Source organism: Cornus florida, unplaced genomic scaffold (genome assembly GCF_030987335.1).
Source record: "Cornus florida cultivar Cherokee Brave unplaced genomic scaffold, ASM3098733v1 CherokeeBrave_3.0.0_Hap2_Chr07, whole genome shotgun sequence".
Taxonomy (NCBI): Eukaryota; Viridiplantae; Streptophyta; class Magnoliopsida; order Cornales; family Cornaceae; genus Cornus; species Cornus florida.
The window spans coordinates 34,189,512-34,199,952 of record NW_026775577.1 but is presented as its reverse complement, the minus strand read 5'-3'; the positions used below and the strand labels follow the sequence as shown (position 1 = coordinate 34,199,952).

The window sequence follows — 10,441 nt, the reverse complement described above, 5'->3', positions numbered from 1 at the left end:
AATACCAGTTTCCTGTGACCTAATTTGACTGAAAACCTTACCAAGTAAGCTTGGAGTTGAGGTGTCTCATCAACGAGAATGCTCGATAATCAAGAAGCAACTCACCTTGCCTCTAATCCAGTTTTCCATGAGTGAACGAAGTCACCTTACCTTATCAGCAGAGAAGGGCTTTTGCGCTCCAGCAGAGGGTTAGCTGCCATTATTGAGGACACTGCAAGAAATAGTGCTTCACATGTGTGCCTTGGAAAGCAAGACAAACGATACATCTAAAACAAAATTTCATTGGAAAATTAGACACCGTGCATCTAAAAAGACTCTTTGGTAGGACTATTCAAGGGCAACGGAGTGTGGTACAACAGTTGAGTTTAGCACCGACAATCATGTCAAACTTCCTTTCATAACGTATAATCCTACTATCTTGTTTTGTTTTATCTAAGAAGTGAAGAATTCATTTACCTTTGATCCCACATTTCAACTCCTCATTTTATGTCCTTTGAATACAATGGTATCTTCAGGTATAATTTTCTTATGAAAAAACCACTAGGACTTTGTACACACCTTAAAATCCAATACAGCATGATTCACATCACTTGCCCAACCAGTTGGATGAATACGTTTCACCTGTCTTATGTTAGATCACATCTCCCTCGGATGAGGTATGTTGCGCTGTTGGCCTACCACTCCTCATAGCATCTTTATGCCCGAATGTATTGTAATAGACATTGGAAAACCTCACCAGGAAGAAAAATCTTTAAATCCTCCCACTGAACCACCTACTTTCCTTTTCTTTGATATGACGATGGCCTGCAGATCAGTGTCAGCTGCAGCAGCAGATCCAGCCTTCGCATTCCTTGCTTTCAAGTACTTCCCAACACCACCGCCTGCAGATCCAGATTCCATCGTTCCTGTACCTGGATTGCTGTACCATGACCCAACCTTATCCTGAAATGTAACAGAAGAGAAGTCAAGTGACTAATTCAACACAGAAATATACACAACTTGAAATTCTTGACATCGAATAGTTTTGAAACTGACATTTTCTTCATCCTCAGCATTCTTGTCATCTTTGGCTTTCTCTCTCTCTTCTTCTTCATCAGGTTCAGAGTATGGATTAACAAATACTGTTACACTTATTATCTTAATCTCTTCCTGCAAAAGCAGCAGAAGAAACCAAACATGACCACAAGGAATATATTGCAGTAACCTGATCTTAATTTTTCATGAAAAGCTTGGGCATGATCTGAGCAGCAAAAACCTTTCCATATAGAAATAATATAGCAAGTCATTAAACTGTAAACAAAATAACAAAGAACTGGTGTATGATGAGCATAGTGTTGCTGACAACTAGACAAATAATTATGGAAAAAATAAGCCTCCATTAACCAATTTTTCATAAGTCAGAGCTAACTTGGGTGGAACTCCTTCATACCACAGAGGCATCGAATGTATTTCATGGCAGCATTTACCCAAGGCAAGTGAACCAAATAGAAGATCTAACACAAGGCATGTTTGCACTTGAGTACGAGTATCCAATGCGGATGTGTGTCTAAGTATAGGACCTTCCAAATCCCAAATCCTAGGATACAAGCAATGCGTCCAAAAGTTGGATATAGCTAGGTAGGCACCTACTATGCATTTAATTACATTATGTGTTATATAAATAGTGTGAAATGTCTGATATTACGTTTTGTAAGAATGAATATACTTGATTATGATTTAAATTAAATGACGCGGTAAAAAAGGGAGCATCTGTATATCTCATAAATAGAAATTCCCTTTTACTATCAAAATTGAGTTTTTACTTCTTCAATCATCCACGAGTGAAGGATTCACATGTTCAATTTGGGTTAGGCTCGACACATACCCATACCATGTCTTATCGTGACAACATGGGTTCGTGAAGGGAGATAGAGAAGTCCATGTAACACAGATAAAAAAAATGGGGCGGTTAAATCGGATATGAAGCAATAGATAAAAAAACGAAGGATAAAGCAAAAAGATACTTACCGTCCACAGTATTTGTTCTTATAAGCAGTTATACAACTTACATAGTCCATCTTGTCGTATTCGTTTAGTAAATGTTAATTTCTAGAGGAGATGGAACCACCAAAATTTACAGTACGTCCTAGTGATGAAAACTTTGAAGGAGGCACATTGAATAATAAAAACTTCCAAATCCAAAATATTTCATTATTTATGGGAAATGTCCCTATATTAATTGAAAATCTTCTAAAAAATATACAGCAGTTATGCTGTTACTTACACTCCACTTACATCCTGTTCAGTGTCTATCAAGAGGGCATTAAGTAGCTGACAGAGATTGTAAACCTTATTAAACCCCTATAAATATGAATTCGAAATATTGAGACAAGACTTTGTTGAGATACTGTTTCTTTTAAAATGATAAGCCCCAAAAATCATTACGCACACACACCCCTATATTAAAGCTCAAAACCCCAAAACTGAATTTGACAACAGCTCATCAGATATTACAGCTTTCTTCAAAACGCTCCCCTAGTATGTAGTGCAGCAACAGAACAACAAAAAAGAATATCAAAACAGGGTGCCGTGTAGCACTAATACTACTACATAGAAGTTGTATCACACTCGGCTGCAGCACAGGTGGAATCGTAGCCTAAGGCATTGCCCTGTGTCTGCCCCAACAATCTGCAGTGCTATCATGCATGGACTATCCTAGTTGCTATTAGGAATGCACTGTCTGCAAAAACTAATTGCCCTCAAATCCAAACCTGCATTAACTTCAGGTGCTTACCACTACACCAAAGGAAAGTCATTCTTATGCTCAACCAAAGGGTTAACAAGGAGAGCTTCTGGAGGAAAGTGGTGGAGCGGAAGGATGAGAGGGCTTGTGGTGGGTGTGGAATGAGGGACGTGCAACCTCTGATGGGGTGGTTTATGAAGTGTGTCATGAAGGCGTGGGGGAATTTCTCTAAATTTGCTCATCTGGTGTTAGTTGATGGGAATAGCATTACATTTGGCATGATATGGAGAGCGACATTGAAGGAGAACTTACTGTTTTGAATTACAGCAATGAGCAAACAAAGAAATATTGTCGGCCGAGTTTGCTTCTTTCATGGTGACTAGTGTTTGGAGCCCTAGAGTCTGTGCTTTCCAGGATTAAAGGCTATGTGCCAAAAGAAAGTTTGAAGGAGAGGCTCCCAAAACTGTTTCGATTTACAGTGGACAAAGGCACATTGTTGATGAACTTTCTTTTTCACAGTTTGGAACCCAAAATTCTGACATGCTTTCCAGGAGGTGACCGCTGTTTTTACTTTATTAGCTATGTTAGACGTGTTCAGCATGATATGGGGTATGAAGACCACACCATATGGTTCATTTCAAGAAGACAAAGAGTTCCGTGTGAGCCGAGCTGAGCTAAAAATAATTCTAGCTTGGTTCAATTCATTTGTGGGTTCGGCTTGGGTTAGTGATGAGTACAATAAACTGAACTTAATCTGCGCTTCGGTGTGTTCATGTTAGAGCATTCTGTCTTGTTGGCTTATATATTTGGATTGTATAGCTTTTTGTAGAGTTTTTTGCGCAGATAGGACTTTTTATTTTATTTTATTTTGTGTGGTTCTTGTACACTTCATGTTAAGTGATTAGTGATCTCTTATTTACTTGCTTAAAAAAATATTAAACTGAGGTGATTTTGCACCATGCCAATGTTCCAATTTCATTTCAAATTTGGTGTTTCTGCCCTAAATATGTCCCATTTATATATTTCAACTAGCTAAAAACACAGTAAAGCTCATACAAGAAAATCAGATTCTGCTCTTCCAAAGATTAATGTAAACTAAAGAAAAAAAGAGCATTTTCCATCAGCCATGAAAAATGCCATCCAGAAAGTGGCTATTAGCGCACATATAATTTATTTATATCTAAACACACAAGGGGTGTAAAAGAAGAAAATGAACATAGAGACTCACCGAAGGACGGTCATTGTCATCAACAGGAACCTTTTCCATTGCTGAAAGGGTAGTCAACCCACCTACAACTCCACCAAAAACTGTATGCTTGAAGTTCAAATGAGCTGCAGACTTGTACATGATGAAAAATTGTGAACCATTTGTGTGGGGACCACTGTTTGCCATGCTAACAACACCCCTTCCAGAGTGAAGCAACTTTGAGTTTACTTCATCTTTGAAAGGCTTTCCCCATATTGACTCGCCTCCTCTCCCAGTGCCAGTAGGATCGCCACCTTGGATCATAAAATTCCTAAAATGAAGTGGATAATAATAACTCAGCAACCTGAAAATGTAACTAACACAAGGAAAAAATAGAATAACTTGCATTAGAAATGGAGAAGTTCATCACAATACCGTATGTTTCTATGAAAAGCTACACCATTATAATAGCCGCGTTCACAGAGAGTGATGAAGTTCTCACATGTCCTGGGAGTTATATCACAGTGCAGCTCAATGTTCAAATCACCATGTGTAGTATGTAGCTGAACATAGCCTTTCTTCTTTGGGTTTTTCTCAACTTTAATATATTCAAATTCATTTTTCGTGACAGGATCATAAGATGTAGAAGTGAAGGACCGTGAAGCAGCACCAGTGGTATAACGGCTCTTTACCTGGAAAATTCTCAACAAGAATAACAAGTCATGTTAGAACCAATCATAGCATATTATCGCACATTGTTCCATTCTGCTAATTGAAGATATCAATCGATCAACAACATATAATATACTGAAGTCCTTGTACAACCTTAAATAATAAAAAAAATCGTAAATAGATATTCAGATCATATACACCCCTAAGCAAGGTAAGTAACTCTATGGTAAATTCCCAAGAAGATGATCAATGTGCTTGGAAGGTAATTTTAAAAGAAGCTTTTTACTTTTGTTAGCTTATTAGGTGAGGAGAGTATAAACTCTTGGTTTACAGTATGGTCAACCTATCCAGAAACCCCTCATTTTATGTCATTTCTCTTACTCCTTATCCTGTACGAAAGACTAGGTTTATTCCTCTTCTATAGACGAATTCAACAACTTAAATATAAAGAAAATAAAGGAAAATGACAATTGAGAAAAGTTAAAAACAAGGACCAAGCATGGATAAGATGCATGAATATTGATTTAGATGCTTTAACCTTTTCCACTGATGATCAACAATTTCAACTTAAATGTGAACCAACAACAACAAAGAGATACATATAAACACCAGTAAAGTGTGATATAGTTCAAGTTGAAGGCATTTCGATACTCTAGTGAGAAGTAATAGAATTTAAGATGAATGCTATAAGGGCAAAGCTTGAAAGATCTCAAGTGCAACCTGTGAGGAATGACATAGTATTCCATATTTATGGCCAAAAAACATCACAGACATGGGTAAAGCAAAATTGCAAAGGGAAAAATAAGGATCCATGTAGCAAAGCCAAAATTGTTTAAGTAAGTTTACTTGACCTGTTTGATTTCCATATACAATTTGCTTTTTACCTCCAAATATTACTTTGTAATGTCAGTTGCTTCCTCGTGGGAGGTAGGCATTTCAGGACTCCAGCTACATTAAACTATTTACTTCTGAATGTTGGCATATATCAATGACATTCAAATGGGTATAAGAAAGTTTGAGACTAAAGAGACTTCTTGCCAAACCAACGTGCCACCAAACCCTTTGACTACAATAACTCAAAAAAACAATATATATATATATATATATATATATATATATATATAGAGGTATTTTGGGTTGAAACTTGCAAGTCTTTTTAATCAATTCCTGTTTCTGTTTTAACAATTAATTTTTGAAAAATTAAGAATTCAGAATAAGAAAATTTATATATATTTTATATCATAGACTTATTCTCAATTCTTAATTTTTCAAAAATTAATTGTTAGAACAGAAACAGGAATTGATTAAAAAGACTTGCAAGTTTCAACCCAAAATACCTCATAGGAAAGAGAAATTATGTTACATTCCAAAATAAATACAGTGGTGCTTCGTTTCGATGAAGTGATAGATATTCAATTAAAAACTGAATTTCTCGGCTAATCACATCTGAAAATATCTTTATATGCATGTTATGTTTGCATGGATAAAAGATCTGTATTTGAGGAAAAACTAACCATCTTTGCATTCACTGGGGTCCTCTCACCAGCCATATGCATGGCTATCCGAGCAGCAGTTTTATCACTAGTTGCAGCCTTGGCAGCTGCAGCACTTCTTCCATGTACTGAAGCAGATGCAGCATCTACAATACTATAAGACTGTTTAGTGTTAACCTCTCCATTTGTATTTGAATCAGAATCTTCTTTAATACGTGATCTTGCAGCTAATATGGCAGTAAGTGCAGCAGCCCTTTCATTTTGTGCCTTGTTTCCACCTCCTCCATGTAATGCAATTTCTTTTCCTTTCTCAGTTCCAAGTTCTTCCAGCATCTGTCTAATATCCCCAGATACATTTATATTATAGGTTGGATCTGAGCTCATCTTTTTTAGTTCTGGAAAAGAAAACTGAAGAGTTCAGGATCATTGACACACACACACACAAAAAGCATTCTGCAGCAGAACCTGCTGCGTGGCAAAGGCTACAGCTCACCTTCATCATCAAGCTTCAAACTATTCTTAACATGATCAAAATCCAGAAGAACTTTGCTGTCAAGTGCATTGGGATTCTGCAAAGCACATTCACAATAATACAAGGAAAACCTTGTTATAATCCTGCTTATTAACTTCAAAAGCAAAAAATAAACAATAAACAATAAACAATGAATACATAGCCAGACGGGAGATGTGTCTTAGCGCTATTAATTACCTGAATTGTTATAAGGTCTCCTCTGGTGAATGGTTCGTCAGTAAGAAGCTCCTTCCAGTTCTTGGTTTTAAGGTTTAATTCTTTAATTGCCTATGAAACAAAAGCAAATGTATATCGAGAACATACAAGGAAAAAACTGCTGAACTGATGAGGCTATCAAGGAAGAAACAAACCTCATAGCAGAAAACATTTCCTGTAGTCTTAACTGCAACTATATGTGTAAATTCAGTAAAAACTTTGTTCAACACTGGGCAATGAAACTCACCTGCAAAAACAAAAAGAGAGAAGAAAAAATTGAGTAGCATGTCTTGCTAAAACAAAAGAACTCAATTATGAGAACTAAAAGATGGAAACAGAACAACATACATTACACACACATAGCTACAAAGTACAAGATAGAGGTTGGTGTTAGAAAAGCGATAGTGGTTTATCTGGTCAGTGAACATCTATAAGTAACAAAAGGCAAGAGTAGTCATCATAAAATGTCACTTTAAGACTTATCAAAAAAAAAAATGTCACTTTAAGATTTTTTATTTAATTTATTACAAACACAAATTACCACTAAAAAATGTTTGGTCCAGCTAACAGTTGGAAAGTGATTTTGGGATATCTATTAGAACATTTTTCACACCATTTAAGGAAATTTATCTTGACACAAACACTTGTACCTCTCTATCCCTCCCCTCCCCCCAGGGAGGCCTCCTTTTCAACTTTTTTTTTTTATAGTGATTTTGGGATATCTATTAGAACATCCTTCACACCATTTAAGCAAATTTATCTTGACATAAACACTTGTACCTCTCTATCTTTCCTCCTCTCCGCCCCCGGGCCCTCCTTTTCAAATTTTTATTTTTTAAAAAAACAAATGGGATAAACCTGTTCTTTTCAGGAGTTCTCCTCTTTTATTATAAATCTCCCTTCTGCAATACATTTTATTTCTTTTATGGAAAGTGGTGCCACTAGGTATCCAGGTCAATACTGATATGGTCCCCAAGATCTAAGGTAAGCAAAGTAATTGCCTAGGTGACACTTTGATTACACCAAGTCTGATGCAGCGCAAATGCAAGAGGATTTTCTTCAAACAGTTGAAGATTATATTGAAATTGCATTAATAGTGGCAACATTGTTTATGGGGCCTAAATCTGTTTTAATTTTATGTTTAATGTTTGTCTTAAGCTCTAGTTAGGGTATTATTGTCATTTTGGTTTTATTTTATAAGTCACGTGCCTTTTAAGTGAGTCATGTGACTATTTAATGTCTGTTTTGTCATTTTTAGCTCTTTATTCTGCTGGACAAAATACTAGCCTTTAGATTACATTTATTTGAAGGGCTAGGATTTAATCTTTGCTAGGGCATCCCTTGTGTCTTATAAAAGGGTGGTTCTAAGTTTTAGTCCGCAGTTTTTTTGGCATATTATCAATATATACTGTCTGCTACTGCAGCTTTTACCTCTCCCTTCTTTTGGGATTGAGTTGTGGGTGTTTAAGCTATTTTCTAGCTTGAATTAGCTCTCTTTTTTTCCTTCTTCAGATTTATTTCTTTTCTTTCAGAGCTGATTGCATTAAAGTCCCTCGCGCACCTACCAATTCTTGAGCTCCAAATTTCAGAAAATCCGTAACCATGCTCTAGACCTCCAAAACCTAGTGTTAACAGATAATCAATTTGCAGTTGATAACCCTCTAAACGAGAATGACCCAGTCAAGTAGTCAACTACAAAGGAATTGTGTCGGACAATATTTTAAAATTTTACTTAACTGTTATTTGGCAGTTGGGAGTAACTTAATCACAAAATGCACCAGAGAAACCCTAGGCAATCATGTAAAGAGTTAAACCATTCTCTTCAATCGAGCCTCTATATACTTGACTTCTAGTCAAATCACACTGCTTGTTAATATAATTTGATGATCCAGAACAGTTACAACACCAATACTAAATAAAACAAATGCAACACAAGAATAAGAGTAGAAAATATTACAATTTTTTTCTGCATAAAACAGTTGCAAGACTCATAATATATAGCATTTTCATGAAATCTGTAAAACTCCCTCATACAACAAATGCTTGCAGCTTCAACTTGTAGCAAATCTGTATCTGGCAATTTCTCCACCAACACTAAATTTTACATTTCATAACAGATACATTCACATCTTGAACCCACTACAAGCATACTTTCCATGCATACAAGAATTACTGCATTAAACTAGATCACTAGATGTATGCCATATCAGATCCATCTTATGTACAAATTAGTTCAAGTTTCACTTCTATAAACGTAACTAAGGCGCGTCTTCCAGCCATATTCCTTACAAAAGCCAATCCATTCCAAGAGAAAAACCTATTACAGTAGTTCTTCATTCCAGTTCTATGTTCTCGTCTGCTACGCATATAAGAGTAGAAAATCTTAACCACCAGTCTATGATGCGGTTTCATCTATAATTACAACCCAAGTTTCATTGCCCTGGTTTTATAAATATACTACAACCCTACAGTCTCTACTCAATATCTTAAAACCCTAAACATTCATATACCACGGTTATTTATACTTTTAAGCCTTCATTCCATGTGGATAGCATATGGGAGACACTAAGGACCTATTTAGGCCTTTATATTGTTGTCGTAGAACATAACAACTAAAACCAGTTTCGAAATTTGTTAAGTTGACAAAGTTCTGAAAATTGAGGTTTTTACTTTCATACAAGTGAATCAAACAGGCTCTAAGCTTTCAATTCACAAATCACAATCCCAGTATATAAGTAAGAAAATGAAATTCGACAAAAGAAAAACTTACTTTCGGAATTCTTATGAAAAATAAGTGGGATGAGATCCTCCTGCTTCAGTGGAGCTCCGGTAACAGGATGCTTCCCAAACTTCCTGATGTACGGGACTATGTGCCTATACCCAAATTTCAGAACCAACAATATGCAATTCACCATCAATATCTCTAATTAAATAAAATATAAATAAAAACTTATATGTATGTGTGTGGAAGAATGCATGTGTTTGTAATGAATTAGAGATACTGACATTATTTCAAAGACGCTACCATCTTCTGTACACGCTGGGTCTTCAAATGGTGTAAACGTAAGACTGCAAAACAATTCACACACATAGAGATCGTTTCAATATCAGAAAAAAATACATATAAAAATACATATAGAAAGAGAGAGAGGAAGGCGTACGCGCAGCAGTAGAAGGGGAGGCGTTTGAAGGGGGTGCGGAGTTCTTTGGATTTGGCGCCGCCCCACTCGGTGGCCCACTCCGTCTTCGTGATGAACATACGATCCTTGCTGTGCTGTTTCTTCCCCATTTCGAACTCTGATTCGACAAATTAGGGTTCCGGCGAGTCCCAACTGAGAGAGAAGCTATGGCCGTGCGTGGCTTTGCTGACTGTGTACCGATAACGGTCTTCGCCGACTTGTTTTGTTCTCGGTGGTCCGTGTCGTATTTGCATTAGAATTCTCTGGGTATATATAGCAGCCCACCTTTGCCAAAAAGAGGAAAAGATCGGACCATCTTTGAAGCCCACAAATATATGGGCCTAAACATCGTTTTAACAGATTGTGTTAATAAATTTGTGTTTAATGTGGGAGTGCACAAAAATCCGCTCAAACCAAATATTCAAATTGGACTAAACTGGACCAGGCAGTTTGATTTTATTT

General features: G+C 36.5%; 1 protein-coding gene across 1 annotated transcript; it reads right to left on the bottom strand.

Annotated features, from left to right (window-relative positions):
- Window positions 1-256: 256 nt before the first annotated feature.
- Window positions 257-10,238, bottom strand: LOC132267000 (peptidyl-prolyl cis-trans isomerase CYP65). The gene is made up of 11 exons (XM_059768034.1): window positions 9,962-10,238; window positions 9,807-9,869; window positions 9,571-9,674; window positions 6,956-7,047; window positions 6,783-6,872; window positions 6,567-6,642; window positions 6,095-6,468; window positions 4,344-4,600; window positions 3,951-4,239; window positions 1,036-1,149; window positions 257-942 (listed from the first exon to the last, which is right to left on the bottom strand). Exons 1-11 carry the CDS (start codon window positions 10,087-10,089, stop codon window positions 733-735), a joined length of 1,797 nt encoding a protein of 598 aa, XP_059624017.1. The 5' UTR covers window positions 10,090-10,238; the 3' UTR covers window positions 257-732.
- Between the last annotated feature and the right edge of the window lie 203 nt (window positions 10,239-10,441).

What these genes read in the sequence shown, in the direction of transcription:
- LOC132267000 (XM_059768034.1), bottom strand. Translation starts at nt 10,089, where the DNA reads ATGGGGAAGAAACAGCACAGCAAGGATCGTATGTTCATCACGAAGACG. An exon ending in TTTTCATAAGAATTCCGAAA is followed by an intron (nt 7,048 to 9,570) that starts GTAAGTTTTTCT and finishes TTGTTTTTGCAG; the next exon opens with GTGAGTTTCATTGCCCAGTG. An exon ending in GAGACCTTATAACAATTCAG is followed by an intron (nt 6,643 to 6,782) that starts GTAATTAATAGC and finishes TGTGCTTTGCAG; the next exon opens with AATCCCAATGCACTTGACAG.